The sequence below is a fragment of the Sus scrofa genome, chromosome 1 (assembly GCF_054392235.1).
Source record: "Sus scrofa isolate SSC_HxYL_T2T_F1_AM1 chromosome 1, Sscrofa_HxYL_maternal_Yorkshire_Landrace_v2.0, whole genome shotgun sequence".
NCBI lineage: Eukaryota > Metazoa > Chordata > Mammalia > Artiodactyla > Suidae > Sus > Sus scrofa.
The window spans coordinates 261,798,826-261,819,091 of NC_139383.1; the positions used below are offsets into that span (position 1 = coordinate 261,798,826).

General features: G+C 45.9%; 1 protein-coding gene across 24 annotated transcripts in view; it reads left to right on the top strand.

Annotated features, from left to right (window-relative positions):
* The window catches only part of PALM2AKAP2 (PALM2 and AKAP2 fusion), a 508,785-nt gene that overhangs the window by 259,841 nt on the left and 228,678 nt on the right, over window positions 1-20,266 (top strand). For 13 of the 24 annotated variants that reach the window (XM_085013412.1, XM_085013470.1, XM_085013606.1 and 10 more), the window contains 3 exon segments: window positions 9,171-9,285; window positions 10,500-10,521; window positions 15,908-16,009. In XM_085013412.1, the coding sequence (XP_084869538.1) occupies window positions 9,171-9,285; window positions 10,500-10,521; window positions 15,908-16,009 (239 nt within the window). 24 annotated transcript variants of the gene reach the window in all.

The following is a 20,266-nucleotide window of genomic DNA, read 5'->3' on the forward strand; positions in this document are numbered from 1 at the left end:
ATTAATGAGGCTCTGAGCTGTGATTAGCTATGGCCCCATATTCTCAGCTTAGTTCAAGGAGCAGTCACTCAAAATTCGATAATATGTGGTAAATGTCTTGCATTACTTAGGATTAAATGTGGTTGCAGATAACAGAGAACCACAGTAACAGTGGCTTAAACAAGACGTTTAAAGGTTCCTGTTGTGACTCAGAGGGTTAAGAACCTGACTAGTATCCATGAGGATGCAGGATCGATCCCTGATCCCTGGTCTCGCTCATTGGGCTTAGGATTTGCCGTTGCTGTGGTGTAGGACGGCAGCTGCAGCTCCAATTCAACTCCTGGCCTGGAACTTCCATATACCACAGGTGTGGCCCTAGAAAAAATAAATAAATAAAATAAACAGGATGTGTTATTTCTCTGTCCAGGAACAATCCACAGGTAGGCAGTCAAGAGCTGTCTGGTGGCTGTGTGCTGAGAATTCCTCAGGGGCCCAGCCTTCTTCCAGCTTACCCCTCGCCTGTCTTTGTCAGAATCCAGGATGGCAGTTAGAGCTTCACCTGCACACATGCGCATTTCAGGCAGAGGGGTGAAAAGAGGGCTGAAAGAAGAAAAGGCTAAAGAAGGTTCTAGAAGCTACCCTACGCTACTTTGCCTTACATCCCTTTGGCCAGAATATGCTATCCATGGCTACAAAAGATGGAGAGGAATGTGAACACTCCTCTGTGTGCCCAGCTTGCCTTCAGGGCTTAGGGTGCTGTGAAAGAGGGGGACGATGGGAATTGGTGAACAGCTAGCAGCCTTTCTGACAGGTTGCCTTGGGCTGGATACATAAGGAGCAGCGTGGACAGCTTTCCTCTCCTCTGAGAAGCAAACGCTCTCTCTGAGGTGCTTGTTTTGGCAGGTTGGTCAGACAGATACACTGCTTGGCTGCTCAGCTATGAAATGGACATTCTATGCGAGAGAACAGGTCCGAATTCAGCACCGTCGACTAGTCTGTCAGCATCTCCTTTTCATTCTGAGAGGCTTTGCTGAGACTCTAACGCATGTCAACTGAGCAGCTGTGGTTGGCCGGTTCACAGTTTCTGTGTGTGACCTGGGCCATTGTCCTCCCATAGTGAGGGACATTGTAAAGGGGCATTGCCAGGAATAGACTAGTCCTGCTCAGAGCTCCTCCAGAACTATACTTAGGGTCCCCAGGATTTTGTGCAATTTCTTTACTGCCCCTCTCACCTCAACTTTTACTGGGTGCTGGGTTGGGCCCATGAAGAAACCCAGAAGCCCCCCTTTCCTGGTTACTCCACCCTCTCCTCTTCTGCTCTTCTCACCACCCATCACCCCACTATGGGGCCCCTGTTCCTGTCACCATGCTCCCCACTGAGCCACAAGTTCCATTTCCCAAGTACAGCTCCTACAAGTTGTGGCGTTTGCTAAACTTGACCTCTGTGCTTCCAAGGGATGGAATTCAGCCCATGTGTGAAAATTATGGGCACACAAACAATGTCTAAACCCGCGAGCAAGCATTCTGAGGGTCAGCACTGTTCGAGGAGGGGAGGGCTGCCTTGGGAGGTAGTGAGTTCCCCATGTGCAGGGGATTTCAAGCAAATGTAGGATAACTGCTGGGTGAAGAGCAGTTCAGGGGCTTCAAGTTTCTGGAAATCAGTTCAAGTGGCTTCCACTTCCAGCCTGATCTGTGGTTCTGTGAGCGTGAAACACCCATGGCGATGCACTATGCATTCCTTTTTTTTTTTTTTCCCCCTTCTTTTTGGCTGCCCTCAGCATATGGAGTTCCCAGGCCAGGAATCAGATCCAAGTCTCATTTGTGACTTGCGCCGCAGCTGTGGCAGCACCAGGTTCTTAAATCCACTGTGCCAGGCTGAGGATTGAACCTGTGTCCTGGCGCTTTGGAGATGCCACAGATTGTGTTGTGCCACAGCGGGAACTCCATACTATGCATTTTTTTTCTTTTAGGGCCACACCGTGGCATATGGAAGTTCCCAGGCTAGGGGTTGATCAGGGCTACAGCTGCCGGCCTACAGCACAGCCACAGCAACACAGGATCTGAGCCATGCCTGCGACCTACACTGCAGCCTACAGCAATGCCGGATCCTCAACCTACTGAGCAAGGCCAGGGATCGAACCCACAACCTCATGGTTACTAGTCAGATTTGTTTCCATTCTGCCACATCGAGAACTCCCCATGCTATGCATTCTTGAGGAAGCAAGGAAAAGGAGAAAATGATCCTAGTGAGGTAGTTGAAAGCAGTGACAAGGAGTCCTGGTTCTCTATTACAGGTTCTCTAAAATCAGGGTCCAAATCTTGGCCCCACATTATCTTTGAGACCCTGGGGCAAGTCAGTAGCTCTCTGTATCTCAGTTCTTCATCTATGTAATGGGAGTGAAAGAATTCCTATGTCATAGGATATTGTGAAGATGAAGTTTCATGATGCATATAAAGTGCACAGAACAGTACCCAGCACAGAGGAAGCACTCAGAAATCCTCATCGTAATCCTCACCTACAAGCAATATATGCCTAACAAAAGCAATGTTAGAATTGTGAGTGTTGTAGCAATTATTCTCACCATCACTGATGGAGAAAGAAAAAGGGAGTAGACGTGAGTTTACAGGCAAAGCTTTCTTCCAGTAAGACCACTGGAAACCCAGTTCATATTAGTCTGTACTCATTGGATTCAACTGCCCATGCAAAAGAAACATTGATTGGCTTCTGTAAGTAAGAAGGGCAGGGGTGCAGCTGGGGATCATGGGAAGCAGGAGCTAGAGAAGCAATGGCCCAGGGTCCCTCTCACTCTGCATGTCTTCTTCTCTCTTTGCTGGAGCCTTTTTTTCTCCCATTGCAGGTGAGGAAAGGTAGGGCCCCACCAGGGCCTTGAAGGCCAGGTATTTCTGGGCTATCCAAGGCCCAGAAGAACAATGAGTGATGGGTATGAGGGTCAGGAATACTGAGGACTTTTCTGAGGCACCCTGCTGAGCCATGTGCCCTGGAGGGTAGAGGATGCAGTGACACAAAGGCCATCCAAGGCCACAGGCTCCTGGGTGAGGGAGGGATACTTGATATTCTGCACCTTGATCTGTGCTGTGTCCTCTGCTTAGCACGTTTTCTTCTCTTTTCCACCTGGGGAAGGCATCTTCCAAGACCCGGCTAGCATATCACCAAGTTTTTCTCATCACTTTGTATCTGTTGGAAATTGCACTCACGTGATCACAACAGGGGCTTCAACTCACAATAAGAAATCTGGAGCAAACACTCCAGAGCTGGTGTAGTCACTCTATGATGCCAGCCAGAACCCAGACAGTTTCTCTCTTTCTGCACACTCAGCCATCCTTAGCAGACTCTTGCCTCTATGGACACAAGATGACTACTTTGCCTATTGCATCACATCCCTGATGGTAGGCAGAGTACTGGACCCCCGAGGATGCCTATGTCCTAATCCCCAGAACCTGTGAATATATCAGGTTATGTGGCAAAGGGGAATTAAAGTTACAGATGGAATTAAGCTCTCCAAACAGCCAACTTTAAAATAGAGAGGTTACCCTGAGTTATCTCCTGGATTATCTAGGTTGGCCCAATCTAATCATAAAGATTCCTAAAAGTGGAAGAGGGGGCAGTGGAAGAGAGTCAGAGGGAGATGTGACTGAGGCAGAATGGTCAGAGATGCCGCGTTGCTGACTTTAACAGTGGAGGAGTGGGGTATGAGGCACAGACTATTGGTGGCCTCAGAGACCTGGAAAAAGCAAAGAAACGAATCTTCTCTAAAGCCTGCGGGAGGCAACGCAACTCTACCACCCCTTGATTGTTGCCTGGTGACATGCATGTCAAACTTCAAACTCACAGAAATATAATATAGTATATTGTTTAATCTACAAAGTGTGTGGTCATTTGTTACAGCAGCAGTTGGAAGCTAATACATCTGTCTAGCACCTGGTCCCTGTACCAGAGAGGAAGAAGGGAAAGGCCAAGGAAGGGCCTATGCTGCTTAGGTCAACCCTCTTCCTTTTAAGGAGCTTTCCCAGAAGTCCCACCCAACAATGTTTACCTACCTCTCTTTGGCTGGAACTGTCCTGTGGCCACCTTTCTATGCAAAGGAAGCTGGGATGAATAATTTCTAAGCTGGACACCTTGACACATATCCCCAACAAAATAAGGATTCTGTTAGCACGGGGAAGGGATTTTGGGCAGGCAACTTGGAGTTCTGCCACATTCCCTGGCCGAACTGACACTTTTCTAAATTGTTGTTCTTTCCTCCAGTTCTTTTTGGGCTGAATTGCAATTTATGTGTTTACCTGGCTGTTCTCATTCCTTAACCAAGAGCTCTCCTGAGCAGACACTGTGGCTGATTAAGTGCTCTGTCCCTAATTTTCAGCTCAGTGCCTGATACAAGGAAGGCACTTGCATTAAGTTGGATGGATAGATATATAAATGGACTTTGAAATGAGAGAATGATCCATGAACTTCACAGAGCCATAGGTCCTTTTTATTTTCCCATGATGAAGGTCTATTGGGGTTAGGTAGATTTTATAAGACCATTTGGCCTGGATCGCAACCTCATCTCCAGTAAATTGAACCTGCACAGCTGCAGTGTGTCACCTTTCCTTACCGTCTATTACAGTCTGCTTCTTGCTTGGAAGAAACTGAGCAAGCCGGTCAGAGGCTGTTATGCATACCTGTCTTAGCTTGAAGAGCCTTGGTTAACCTTGAGTGTCAATTACACTACCTGCTTGGTCTTTATTTTTAGCGCAACACTTCCTTGGCTCCTTCAGGGAAGACTGCATTTGATTTTGGTCTTGAAACTACAAAACAATGGTATTTCTAGCCTGGCTGAGGTGACTCTTATTAACCCCATGACACTTGGTTTCTTGGGAAGCTCCTCAGCCCTGGGACTCAGGTTTTCCGAGGAAAGAAGGCAACCCAGGCTGTCCAGTGACCCATGTGCATTTGTAGAGAAATCTGCCACTGGGTTTTGATTCACTTAGACTTCTCTAAACCTTCAGTTTCCCAAGTTCATTCCCTTTAGATGAAACTCAGTTGTTATCATGAAAGTCTAGTTTTGTTACTTTTTTCCACTCCCTCTCTCTCTTTCTCTCTCCGTTCCTTCTCAGTTACTCAGTATCATGACCCAGATCTTTAGCACTTGAACTATATAACCAAGAGCCTTGAAACCCATAGGGCCCTGGGCAGGCAGTGGAGACAACCAGGCCAGGCAACGGGCATCAGGTCACAGAGAATTCTTAATCACTTGGGGCTGCTTCACCAGGAGAAGTGAGTTACGTAGGGTTAGCCTTTTTTTAAAGTCCATTTCTTTAACCCAGTTTTAGTCTAGAATCCCCTGTAGTGCCTCACTCTGAGTCTGGGCAAATAGGCTCTGTCAGTGTTGGATGCATTGAGTGTAAACTGAGGTTGGGGTGTGCCCATTTTAACCCCTCGCTCAGCACAGAAGCTGAGACCCTGGCTCCTTTTTGAGTCCACAGCCTGTGCAGGGCAGCCTTCTCAGCACTTGGTCCAAGGGGGCATTTTTCTAAAGTGATGTATTGCTTTTATTCTGATAGGTAAGGAATACATGAGTTTTTTAATTGGGAAAATATTGCAAATTATAAATAAGATAATGAAAATCACCCAACATCCCTTTACCCAGAGACAACTACCACTGATATTTTCCTGTTTTCTCAATCTTAATCCTCATGAAGGGGTGACCTGGACCCCTCCAGATTTCTTTGAGGGTTGGGGGAAGTAAGGAAAGGGTAGCTTATAAATCTTTTAGATTCAAGAATTATTGGGATGTGTGTGTGTATATAATTGGGACATATATATTATATAAATTATATATATTATATAAAATAGTATTTACTTTTTATATGTAAAATATATATGTGTTTTATATAATAGTGCTATATGACAGACTACTCTCAACTCAGTGGTTTAAAACGATAATCATTTATTCTTGCCAACACTTCTATGAAGAGTAGGCTGGGTTCGAGGATCTAGGCTGGGCTTAGTTGAGTGACTCTAATTTAAGGTGCAGCTCTGACTGGGCATGGCTTCTGGCTCTAGGCTTCTGACAACCCCCCATGTGTTCTTCTGGAGTGCAGGCTGAAGGGACAGCAGCTACCAGAGAAGCTCATCTCTTGGTGCCAGCAGAGGTTCAAGAGGACAAACCCATTGGGCAAACACATTCCAAGCTTGTGTGTGTGTGTGTGTGTGTGTGCGCACGTGCGCGCACGCGTGCATATGTCATGTCTGCTAACATCCCATTGGCTAAAGCAGGTCACATGGTTGAACACAAAGGCAAGGGGTACAGAAGTACATCTCACCCACCATGAAGCCAAAGAGAGTCATGTGGCCAAGACCAACATCAGTGGGTTGGGAATGTACATACTTTTCCAATAGAGGTAAAGGGGGAAGGGAGGGAATTTGCTTGAGAGTGGTAGACTATCCACATCCTAAATGTCTGCTGAGATACTTGGTTTTTTGAGATTCCTCTGAAATCTGCTCAGAACTCACCTGGCTGGTACTATCATCCAATCTCTACAGGAAACCTCTAGCCTGGAGCCCCTCTACCCATTGAATTAGTTCCATTTATGGATCATTTGAGTTGTTGCCATTCCATACTCATATTCCTTTCCTTGATTCCTCCCAAAGTCATTTACACAGATGTGTGCAAAAACTTGCTGGCCATTCGGAACAACAAATGAGCTTTATATCTCTTTATACATCTCAGCGTTGCTTGGCCTCTATCTTCTAGATTCTGTTTGCATATCAGCCCACACACAGCCTCTCGAGTCAAAGCTTGCTGAAGAATTTACCCCAGTCTCAGAAATCCTGAAGGTTTCATCTTGGCTGATCTATGCCTTGTTGCAGCTTGGTTCAGCTTTTTTCATTCATTCAACATACTTATGTTGAGCATTTATGCTCTTTCTCATAGTGAGTTTATATGCTAGTAGGGGAAATGAATAATTTATATATTCTCTAATGCAGGGTTTAGAGTTACTAAACCTCAACACTTTCGGCTTTGGGTGGGAAGCAAGTCATTGTCGTGGAGGGCAAGTAATTGTTGTGAGGAGCTGTCCCGTGCTTTGTAGGATGTTTATCAACATCTCTGACTGCTACCCACTAGACGCCAGTAGCACCAGTTCTACTCTGCTTGAGCAATGGACAACTGCAATATCTCTAGACATTGCCAAATGTGTCCTCAGGGATAAAAGCATCTTGGTTGAGAACCTTTGCTCTAACATTGACTGGACTTGATAAGATCACTGGTCTTTTTATTTCCTGGTGGTGGATCTATGAAAGCTTCATGGGGCAGATGGTATGTGAACTAAGACTTCAAGAATGATTAGGGTTTGGAGATGGGTTTCTTGGAGAAGAAAGAATCATGGGGCACAAATGGGCAGAAAAGGATGATCTCTGTTTGTCTAAAGCATAAAGTAAGGTAGGCACATTGGTAGGAGTGAAGGCTGTATAGGAACTAGGAGGCCAAATGCTGTAGGACCATCTAAGTCATGATGAGATCTGTGATGGAAATGGTCAGTATGTCTGAAGCTGTGTTCATCGGGGGGGGTGCAGTTATACACAGTGTTTGTCTTCATAACCCAGAGTGATTGCTGCAAAGCCTCATCCATCCAGAAGTCATTTTTTTGAAATGAAGAAACAGAAAAGGCCTCTGAGGGGCACAGTGCAACCCTGAGTAACTCCATGCCTGTATCTTTGAGCTCCTTACCCCTCAGAAGATCTCACTCTGAACACTTTATTTTGGGTGTTAGTCTCAGATGAATGAATGGATGAATGAATTCAGCCCAAATGCTCTGAGAGCATAACAGTCTGCAGTCCTGTAGGCAGGGGACCATTCACCCATCCCTTCGTAACCCCACAGGCATGGCTGCGTTATAGCACCACCCAATTTATGGCAAGGCACTCAGTGGGAAACAAGGCTGGCTATTCGTGAAGTCCTGTTGAGCCCAGGTGACAAGAGTTTAACAGAATCATTAAGAGAAAAATCTAGAGTCACATTTCCTGGCTTGAACCTTTGCTTCAAGGCTCCTCAACAGTAAGCTAGTTCCTTAACCTGACCACCCCTTCATGATCTCATCTGTAAAATGGGGATTCCCTACTCATAGGGTCATTGGGAAAGTGTAATACAATAATCCACATGGATTCTTAGCTCAGTTCTTGGCACAGATTTAATGCTCAATAAAAGCCAAATGGTCATTACTATAATTTCACTGAAAGGATATAGCTGCGCAGACTTCCTCCAAATCATCACCTTTTTTGGCTGCTATTCTGGAATATTCCCAGAGTCTCCTGGTTGTCTTGAAATTTCCTTTTCTGAAAATATATAGGATGCTCGTAAAAACTGAGGGAAGTTCCAGAAGCGTAGGGAAAGTTGTATCAGTCCCTTCATCTCCTCTCTTCTTGGTAGTAGAGGTCAGGCCACTGAGGAAGGTGACAGCAGGCTCCCCAGGGTACTGGCCACCAGCCCTTTCCTGGCAACATATTTCCTTTGAGCAAGACTGTCTCTTCACCCTTTGGCCAACTTAACAGAAGAGCAGTTATTCTGAGCTAGGAGAATATGAAGCTGTTTTCCTTGAGATAGTCTGCTTGTGTTCTGTAAGAATATATACTACCAGATTAAGAATGTGCACTTGCAGGAGTTCCCGTTGTGGCTCAGAGGTAATGAACCTGACTAATATCCATGAGGATGCAGGTTCGATCCCTGGCCTTGCTCAGAGCATTAAGGATCCGGTGTTGCCGTGAGCTGTGGTGTAGGTCACAGATGTACCTCAGAATCCACGTTGCTGTGGCTGTGGCATAGGCCAGCAGCTGCAGCTCTGATTTGACCTCTAGCTAGGAACATCCATGTGCCACAAGCACGGCCCTAAAAAGCAAAAAAGAAGGACGTGCACTTGAAGAGAATTGAGGGGAAGGCATCAAAGCCTCTTGCAAGGTGGTGGCAGTGAACTTGGGGCAGGAACTCTGGGTTGTTTTCCTTTGACTAATGTCTGCTGAGTGGCAAAGCTGAAAACACAGGATGCTCCGTAAAGTAAAACCTTGGCTGGGTACCACAGCATAATGTAAAACGGAGCCGGCCAGGAAGTCACCCAACAGGAAGAAGCTGCTCTCTGGCCCAAGGATGGCAGGACAATAAAGTAACCTGTCCTCTGTTTTGTGTGTTTTCCAGGCTGGAGCAGGAAATACAAGCCTTAGAAAGTGAAGAATCCCAGATATCTGCCAAAGAGCAAATCATTCTAGAGAAACTAAAAGAGACAGAAAAATCCTTCAAGGACTTTCAGAAGGTGAAGAAAACAAATGTGATTTCTCTAAATTACACCCATGGGGAAGTACACGCTTGTTGCAACATGGTGCCAGTTGGAGAAAAGGCCAGTTGGTATTGGGGAGAAGTCTCAGCCACACATTCTGAAATGAAGGGCAGATGAGTGAGGACCAGTGCCATCTCTGAAGCTGAGAGTGGCCTGTCTTCAGATGCAGGACCACCTGGCCTGCCCAGAAGCTCAGAGAAAAGTCATAAAATCAACTCCATCTCCCTACTGTCCAAACCCTTTTATGCCTAAGGCCAGAGACAGCATCTCCCATTAGACTCTAGAATTCTAAAGCCAATTCTTAAGAAGCAGATTTAAATAGGCTCCCTGTGGCTTGAAGTCTTTCCCTTTACACTAAAGGCCAGAAGTAAAACCCCATCAAATGGACATGAATTCCAAAACCAAAATGTCAATCCATGAAATTTCACTGTACAGGCATACCTCTGAGATATTGCAGGTTTGGTTCCAGGCCACTGAAATTAAGCAAATACTGCAATAAAGTGAGTCACATGATTTTTATTGGTTTACCAGTGCATGTAAAAATTATGTTTACACTAGACTGTAGTCTATGAAGTGTGTGATAGCATTATGTCTAAAAAAAAAAAAAGCAATGTAATACCTTAATTAAAAATAATGCTGTTGGAATAAGGACAGACCTGCTTGACTTGGCATTGTCAGAAATCTACCATTTGTAAAAAATGCAATATTGAAGTGCAATAAAATGAGGTATGCCTGTCTAGGAAAAACAGATGGTGCTATGTAGCAATGAGAGAATTCATAAAGCCCGCAGGCTCTGGATAACTCAGGACCCCCCCTCACCCTCCGTTTTATAACTCCTGTTTCCCCAGATACTCAGTAGTGATAGAAAGGAATCTAATCAGATTGATATTAAGAGGAGATTTCCTGATACCACTTCTCCCACACCACCAAGGGCCTTTGCTGGTTAATTGAAATAAACCCCTAAGAAAAAATTCCGTAGAAAAATTCGGTATAAGGTGAAATTCGGTCAAGGGTGGGAAGGGTAAACCTTTCCCTTACTTTTTGAGATCCAAAACAAATTTCCCAGAAGGTGAAACAGCATTGGGTTTGGCCATCAGAGTCAGGCTCTGGGGGTGAAGGGTGGGTTAAATGAGCAAGAGGCCCTCTTCCCACACGTGTAGTGACGCTCTGTCTTGCTTTTGTTTCCACAGAGCTTCTCCAGTACGGATGGAGGTAAGTGTAAGCGCTTTCTCCCCACATGTACCTGAATGTCTCCATCTGCCAGCTTAGTGGGTTCAGCGCGAGACACGATGTGCTGCTTCCTAAGGGTGTCAGAGAGAAGGGGAGCGCTGTGCGCAGGCGCTGAGGCCGGCCACGCCCCCAGTCTTCTCTGCCGCGCCTTTTCTTCTCTTTCCTGTTTGATCCCCAAAGAAAGTTCACTGCTTGGTTCTTCCTTAAAACGTGCTGGCAGGGATGAGCCCACTCGTACTGGTGGTTTGGTCTCCAGGTTACGACACACATCAGAAACTGGTTATCTGGTGTTTAGGAAACCTTCCTAAGGCCTCTGGTTTTACTCTGAATCAGAAAACGGCCGTTTCTCCAGCCTTCCAGGGAAACAAGGCTGGGCAGAACCTCCTCTGAGGAGGGTAGGGGGCATGGTTGGGAGCACATGAAAGATGGGAGCCGGGCCTCGGCTTCCTGACTCCATCCTGGCAGGGGCGGGCCTTCCTCTTCTCTCCCGCCCCTTCCTGGCCCCTCCCTCTTCTCTTCTTCGCGGAGGCCTGTGGGATGAACTTGGGATTGTGTGTTTCTCAGCCTTCACCTTGCATCTCTAACTTTAGCTGCAAACTCATGGAAAACATTTAACTCCCACTTGCACGCTGGCCCTTAAAATGCCAGAACTTGTCAGGAAGGGTCAGATACCATCTGCTTGCCTGATTCTTAAAAGGCTGACCTCTAAACTAGGAAGGCAATCAGAAGGCAGAAAGAGCACTGGCATTAGTGTTTTCCCAATGTGTTTGGGAAATCTGTGCTTAAAAGTTTAAAATGCAGAGATGGAGAATGCCTTTTTGTGGATTACCAAAGATCCTTGCAATAGGGTAATTCTTACTTCAGCAAAAACAACAAACAAACTGTGGTTTGGTCAGCCTTTTTTCCCCCAGGAAATAAAAGGCAGAGGATTTGGATTTTGGCTCCCTGGGTGATCTTCAGGAAGGTATTAAATTCCTGCTCCCAGTGCATATGCTCAGAGACAAGTCAGAATCGAGCCAGCACAAACTCTAGGAAAAAGGTTTATGTTAGTTCTAGAACTTTCTCCTTGGTGTGGCCAAATCAAGGCACTTGTGCTTTGGGGGTGGAGCATGGGCTGAGGAGGCAGCCTTGCCTGTTTTGGGGAGTTGGGGTGGCAGCCTGGGAAGGACAGTAGGTTCCCCTCATGCTAGGGCTGCCCTGAGGCAGTGTTGTAACACAATAAGGGTCAGACATCGAGGCACAGATGCCACATACTGGAAGCGTGCACATCGACCATTTATGCTTTCACTTCTTCCTTTCTCAATCCAGAGCCTTTCCTAGACTCCTCTCTCTGATAAGGGAAGGGATGGAGCCTGTTTGTCATGTTCCAGGGAAGGTCACATGGGACATAGAGACTCACGTAGCCTATGACGTGTTAATGGGCATCCATGAAGCCATGTTATAAACTCTCTCCACACTTTTATTTTGACCCTGAACTTCTCACATTCATTTCCTCCTGGACTACATACTTCCCAGTGTTTGCATCTGTTCATCTACATAGTTCAGATGGATGTAAGACACCAGATGGTGACTGAGGAGGGAACCTACAGAGAAAACAGCCTTCGTGATTCTATCCTCTGTTGATTTTTGACGGGATGGGCAAGCCGAGGCTTAAGAGGATGCACAGTCTCAGGGATCCCAAGAAATGGCCAGAGGCCATACTCATCACCCTGGATTATAAATCCTTCCGTGTCTAGTTCTCACTAAGTCTAGGGAGACCTTTCAATTACACCACATCTATTGGCAAAGAAAAGAGTTTGAAAGAGGGAACAAGTCCTTCCAAGAATGTGGTCAGTGTTTATAGGTCACTCTGTGGTCTGAGGGTAAAAATGCATCATGAGACATATCCAGTTCAGGGACTTTGGGAAGCCTGATTATTTTATCTGATTTCAAAGTTGTCAAAACCCTCTTTGCATCAACCAATTGTTGATACTAAGAACTAACTTAAAAAAAAATCACAGAATAATAATGGAAAATAGGAATTAGGAAATATACTCAACTTCTAAAACACAATGATTACAGAATCCAGGTCCAACTGAAATTCTATAACTGTCCAAGATCATCAGCAAAAGCATCCGCAGTTTAATGAGTTGCCAAGGAGATGGCTGCTAGTGTGTGCATGCGAAATGACCCTATTTCAGGTACCCTGTGTATGTCCCCTTGTGCTTTTCAGAGGAAATAAAGGTCCTGTCTTGCTGGATCACCAGTGGTTTTTGATTACATGGTCTCCTTGGCAATCAAGAGAAAATATTCCAGTCTTGAGTAGAATTTCTTGGCCACATACTTTCTGATCCCCCCTCATTTCCTCCCCGCCCCATATACACACTTGTTATACGATGGAGTCACCATCTGTCGGGTGGGTTGTTTTTACTGCCCTCTAATAGGCACAGTGTTTTGCGTCACTATACATGTCATGTAGCGTTTACCTAGGGCTACGTCTTTTCTTTTTCCACTGTGGAGCTGGTGTGAAACCCTTGCTGGAACGGGCAAAGGAAGATGTCTGTCCTGGGTCCATCTCATCCTTGCTGTTGGAGACTGATTTTCTCAGGTTTCCATTCCATCCCTGTCTGCGGTGGCCTGGAACCCTTCCCACATCAATACCTTCCTACCAACTGCTGGGACATCTCTGTGTGTCTTCAGCTGCCCAGAAGTCATGATTTCAGGAGAGTTTTCATCAACTTCACTTCCCTAGCTTTGGGTGTGTGTGTTCTTCATACAGTAGAGTCTTCAGCAGTGCTGGAACTAATGAGAAGCACTTACCCTTACCTCTCTGCTCTGTGAGTGACTGTTCCCTACCTTATTTGATGGTGGAAAGAAGCATGACTGCCCTGATTTTGGCAGGAGGAGAGTGGTTTCCTGAGGCCATGTGAAGAAATTCTCCCTGTGGCAGCTTTGGAGGTCTTATTGCTTATTCCTTGGGTTGGTCAATCAGACCCCTCCTGGCTGCAGAAGCTAGGATTTACTACTTGATAGACTGAGGGGCTGCCCTGTCCCCTTCCTTATGCCCCACTCCTTGGACCCTCTTGTCTCTTAGAAGCTATGGAGCCCCAGCCCTGCGCCCTCTATCCCCCCAAGAGCTGTAGTCCTCAAGCCTGTAACCAGTGACTGCTGGGCAAAGGTAACTCCACCACCTACTTGCATCTGGCAGGGAGCGGTCTCCTGAAGGAGGTTGAGACGTAATCACTAGAATCACATGCTCTTTCAGCTGCAGGATTCCCTGTCTGCGAGTGGCTTTTATTTCTAGCTGTGAAAACTTTCAGGATGCAGAGCTATCTAGGAATTCTCTATATAGCACATACCATATAGGAATTCTATATGTACCAGACCCATATCTTACTTGGTCTTCATGACTTGAGCATCCATCATCTCATTTGCATACAGGAAGTCATCTTTGTTAAGATTGCCATTCCAGAGATTCCTAGAAATCTTCAGGGAAATTTGGAAGTTCTGTATTTCTGCTCTGGTCATCTCTTATCCCCTACTCTGTCTCTCTAGCCCTCCCATTGCTGCTCCCTCCTTGCTGGGCCACTGTTAATTTCTTCCCCTACCCCCACAGGACCTGCTCACCCCACACTGCTGCTCTGTCTGGTCCTGCCTTGTGCTGGCTTGGGGCCCAGACCCTTCCCACAGCTCCCACAGTGACCGCAGAGTCTGTAACCTGACTGGAGGAACCCTAGCAGGGCAGTTCAACATGGAGAATAATGGGCAATGTAGAATTTGTGGCCACACTCAGAGGCCCAGTCTCAAATTCAAGTACATCTTCAGAGGTTCCTGCAGGCTGTTTCATGGCCATCTCCCAGCCCACCCTCATCTCAAAGGCCCACCTTCCTTCCTTGCAGGGGAGGGCCTTCAACCATGTCAGCCTGACTCAGGACCCAAGCTCCAGCACACATGGCCCTGGGGACAGACCCTCCAACTGTGGGCCCGCCTGCCTACTGCTGACTTCCTGACCCATCTCCACCAAGAGTTGATGCAGACAGATCCATTCTCTTAGAGAGACTCCATGCCATCCGCTCGCATAGAGTGTGTTCTTTGCCCTAAGAACATGATGGTCCAGCATCAGTACATTCTGGATTGTTCAGACTCACAGAAATACCGACGGTCTGGTTCAGTGTCAAGCTGAACTGATCCTAATCCTATCCAGTGCCTGTCTGGAGATTTTTAAAAATCCAGTGCCAGCATGAGATTTTTAAAAAGGACAAAGAAACCTGCCAGAACTAAGGCAGCATCAATGGGGATACAGAGGAAGGGACAGATGTAAGAGATGTGAGGGAGATAGAGGCTAGACTAGAGCCCAGGCAGGGGGTTAAGGGCACTGCACAGGAGCCTGAGTGCTTTGTGGTGCCAGTGAACTGAGATACACAGTACAGGGAGGTAGCGGGTGAACGGAGATGAGAGTTCTGTTTTGCCCACGTTGAGTTTGAGGTGATTGTGGCATATTCAGTGGAAATAGGCAGTAAGGAGTTAGGTGTAATCATTGACAAGTGATTGACATTCCAGGATTCTGGGATGCGACTGTGACACAAGAAGTCACATCACCTAGAGCCCAGCTTTCTAGAATGTTCCTTTGCTTTCCATTTCTCCCTGGAGAACACACAGATCCTTCTCCTGGTTTCACCCCAGGGGTTTCCTCCTCTCCTCTCATGCATTGGCATGCCAGCCCTCCAGGGTCTCACCTCCCTAAATGGACTTTCAAGGTATTTTCCCAAGCAGCACTGGTCTCCCTCTTTTGTGCAGCTTAATTTCCTACAACTGAGCTCATGGTGAATTCACTGGGTGTTGTTATTTGAAATCTCAGGATTTCCTAGCTGAAACATCAGCCAGAGATATTAAAATTGTGGATAGATTCTGGAGTTTTGTTTGATGCCTATGAAATTAGTCTTCTGAATGAATCAGGCACATAAAGCTATATTTGCAGTTCAAGGAAAGGGCCCCCAGTTTATTTTCCAGGTCTGTTTAAGGCGCATGTCTAGTATGAGGTTGCATATTTGATCAATGCCACCAAGTTGATAATGGCTCTCATTGGTCCATCTCTCTTCCCCATCCCCCAAACTCATTGTACTCTTGGAATCTAGAGCTTTCTGATCAATCTTTTAATACATAGAGCCATCCCGGGGCTTGAGCTCTCTGGCCAGGATCCCTCCTACCTCAGCTACTCTACTGAATACCAGTCCCTGGGCAAATGCTGGTCTTTGTTTATGCTGATCCTCTCATGCAGTGGCCGCCTCTGCGGTCCATTATGTAGGGCAGACAAGCTGCTGCCTCGGCAGCCAACCTGTTGGGCCTCCCAACACTGTGCCTAATTGTCTTCCCTGTTCTCTGCTACCAGATGCAGTAAATTACATTTCCTCCCAGCTCCCCGACTTGCCAACCCTCTGTTCACGAACAGGAGAACCATCACCTGGGCAGGACGGGACCAGCAGAGCAGCTGGTAAGTCCTGGGGAGCTATTTGGTTTTGATGCCAGGACTGATGATGGGGCTTGCGTTTCCCTGAACTTTATTAATGAGGGAGGCCCAGATATCCTTACATGGGGTGGTGGAAACCCCATCCTCAGCTCAGCTTCAGACGTAGACTTTTCTGTGGCCACGAGGGGCAGTTACTGGGCTGTGATGGGTGACTGCGGACTAAAGGGGAGGGAGTATTGGGGAAAATCATAGTGTTTTCTCTCCTACTTCAAGAGTCTGTCTTTCGTGTTTGTGGTCTTTATATCTGTCCTTATCCTCAAAGTTAGCCTGTACACTGCCTCCATGGATTTTTTTTTTATGTTGGAATTGTGGAAGAGCAAATGAGCTGTGCTGGGTGGAAAGTATTTTCAAAGCATACAAGTGTGTTGCTGGAACCCTTTGGGAATCGAGCTGTTTGTATATTGGAAACATATCTATTTCTAAGTCTTCCCATTTCTGGAGTTATTGCTTAGCCACTGTGGTATATCTGGGAAATAAAAGGAGCAATTTAAAGGACATATGTTTCTTGCTCATGTTTCGCATAAGTATGATTTTAGAAAATAATACATTTGTGAGTGTAAAGCGTATAGAGAGCTATGCTTTGCTCTGTTCAGCATGAAGGTACTTTGGAAATCAGAACTGGGCGGCCATGAATGATAAATCTCTATACTAATCTTTTTGCTCTGTGCAGAATTGCATTTAGAGCAGGGATTAAAAGGAAAACTGAATTGCCAAGGTTGGGCAGTTAGTGACAAAGTAGATGAAGTTGAATATGAACATCTCATTCTGCTTTACATGATGGGTAAATTTATGTTGAAAATAAGTCACATAATGACACCTTTTCTGAAACAAAATCGTGACCTGTTAAGGCAGAGGAAATCTTTTATACAGACCAACCTGAATTTTATGAAACAAATAATGCCTCTTTATTTTAATATAAAAATGAAATACAAGGGCAAGTAAGTTTGACATAATTGTCACACACACTGACTAAGTTTAAATATCTATTGGGTGTCTCTGTAAACATCTTAGCATATTACTTTCATAGAGAGACTTGCAGGGTTCTTAGTTGTGAGGGGTCGGAGAGGGAACTGTATATCGTGTCTGCTCAAACCCAAGCCAGGTCCATATATCCCTGAAAAAAGGAGAAGCCAAACGTTGCAGCTTACACTTGTGCATCAAAGAAATCATTGACTTCAGCTGTGGATTCTTTCAGATACTCCAAAGTGCACTTCTGAGATAGGCTATTCAAAAGTCACATATCTTTCTATTGTTACTAGAATGTTGGTAATTCTCAATAGCTGTGGGTAAATAGCTTTCCAGCCCTTCTCTATGTTTCTGCTCCTCACAAGACAGGCAGTATGACCCAACTAATGGGTCAGTTCATGGAGGCGGTAGGGCCAGTGTGGGGGGTTAAATTTTATGAGAGATGAAAAGGATTGGTAGTCAAGGAAAGTAAAGTTGGAGAGTAATAGGTTCCTGGGATTGTAGTGTTGTGTGCATAGAAATACACACGTTATTACAAGCTAGCATCCTTCATCTTTGAAGATACTGTAAAAGCATAATGATCCAAGTAGCCACTGCATTTTTAACAAAGTGTTATGTAATCAAAATCTAAGAAATAAGTTGACATGTATTTTGGTTTATTAGTTAAGAACTAATTTGCATACATGTATCTACTATGGAAATATACAAATGTAGTGTCATGGGAGAATACGCATTGGCTGTGGTTAACTGCTTCTTCCAGGCTGGTTTTGCAATAGAGCATCCAGATTAATGATGGGTTATGGCTAGCAGTGACTCCGCAGAGCATGGAGAGCATATGAGTTAATGGCACTTTGCCCTGGAATTCTTTCTCCTAGATAGAATCCGTCTTGCTTTAGGAATATCCTTTCAGAAATGTAAACAATCTCAGGGCCCTTAATTTAATAAATGTCACTGGTCATCACTCAGTATTATGACAGATATTCCGGTGGTTTGGAGTTTGGGAGGGTTTGGATTTTGTATAAGTGGGCCTTTCCTTAGAATAATTGCTTTTCGGAATCAGAAGGCCTCTATGCCAACCCCTCAGTCAAATATGGAAGCCGGCGGTGGGAGCCCTTTGCAAAGAGGGCCTCAGACAGCAGCCATTCCCCTTGGACCCTGGGAGACTGGAGTTCAGTCTCCCTGTAGGTGGCCTATTCAGTCTATAATTGGTCTGACAGTGGGGAGTTCTTCCTCTGATGGAGCCACTGCTAGTCTGCTGCCTTCATCTTTCATCCATTGTTCCTTAGCCTGACCCCTGGCACCCTTCAGAACAAACCTAAGTTCTGACTTCCCTGTAAGGATTTGAAAGGGACTCTCATGTCCTGTTTTTCCCAGGGCTTTACTTGCCATCCCCTCAATACCCACTGCCCTGGTCTCTTGGGCAGGTCTCAAGATGATGAGGTTGCTCTGACACCCTCCACCATACCTGTCCCTCCCCTCTGAACCCTCCCCGATTTGTCGCTCATCTTCCTGAAATGTAAGGCTCAGAGCTGCCCTGTGCCCTCTGGGCTGAGCAAGTCACCCTGCAGAGCTGAGCTGGATGCCACAGCCCATGCGACTCACATGCCATCACAGCCTTTCAGCATCAGGCTCTAAGATAAAGCCTCCAAAGTGTATAACGTGTGTCACTGCTCAGCCTCCTTTCCTTTGTCCAGTGGAGTCATTGCTCCAGAATCATTTCAGTGGCAGTAAGCGGTCTGGTCTGTTCCCCACCACTGTGCACATCCTGCTTCACCCTCTCATGTGCAGAAGATCCTGCAAAATCCTTTATGTCTCATCTCAAGAGGCAGAAGCAAGGCTGAGCCATGCACCTGTCTGCCCTTCGTAGCTTTGACATGGCTGTTCAGTTTCTTCTTGTTAAAGTTCCTCATGAGTGTTGGGGCCCCCTGGGGTCACTGAGGAGCCTCCGGAAGGTGGTACCTAGGACCCTGATGTCGCCTCCCATTTCAAACCCAGCAGCTCCCAGGTGCTTGTGTTTCCATATTGTATTTCTGCGTCAGATTTCATTTGAATCAAGGGTTTAACAGTTCTGAAAGTAGAAAGCTCTCTTCTCTGTTGCCCAGGCTTTTATGGCTCATGGTCGTGGCACCTGATACCCTCACTTTGCCTCTCAAAGTAGTATCACTTCAGATCTGAAAAGCAAGTTTGCTTTATTTATCATTGTTTCACTGATAAAAACAACCCAGTGGGAACCAAAGTCAGGGGCCCAGCCATTGGGAATCCTCACTTGGCATCCATGGGGTGTGGCCCTTCAACCAGTGACAAGTTCTGGCAGTTGTCCTAATGCCCACGGCATGTGTTTCTGTTGTGTCCATTGGCATGTGAGGGACTTGATGATGATCCAGATATGCTGTATCTCTGGCATTTGCTGAATCTCTCTGGAACCCTTGAAGAAAGCAGAAAATGAGATGCATGTGCTCCTTGAAACTGCTTCTGCTCCTTGAAAATGAACTCTAGAACTTAGCCAGCCCCGATGTCAAGTCGTTTCTATGTAGTTTAGAGAATTCCTCCCTTTTCATTTTTGAAGATCAGACCTTTTGAGTCTCTCTCTCCAGCACCTTTCTTGGTATATAAAATCCTTGAGGCATATTCATCGACACGGGAACTGCAGCTCACAGCCCAAAGCACTGAGAGCATTTGTACCTCAAGGTGCTTTATTGTTTTCCAGTCTTCTCTACTCATCTGCGTTTCAATGACCTCTTGGCAGTATTCTTTCCAGCACGTTTCAGACCGAAAACTGTCCTTCCTGACCAAAAAGATCAAAGCCAAATCAGTATGAGAAATTGGCTTTGGCCTATGTTTGTCCATCAACATTGTGCCCTTGCTGACTTATTTTCATTTATATCAAGGTGTCTTGCGAAAACAGTTGATTTGAAGAAATGTTTGATTACTGTGGTTTTTTTTTGTTTTTTTTTTTTTTTTATGACTGCAACTGTGGCACATGGAAGTTCCTGGGCCAGGGATTGAACCCAAACTACAGCTGTGGCAACACCAGAACCTTTAACCCACTGCACCAGATTGAGGATGGAACCTGTGCTGAGTTGCTGCAGTTGGATTCTTAACCCACAGTGGGAACTCTTGATAACTGTTTCTTGAAGTTAGGGATTGCCCTCTGGGAGGAGAGGGGGGATCCACTCTGAAGGAATGTCCTCATTTTCATTGTTATTGACATTGTGATGCCAATTTTATATTTCCACCCCCAAGAGAAGGGGGTGA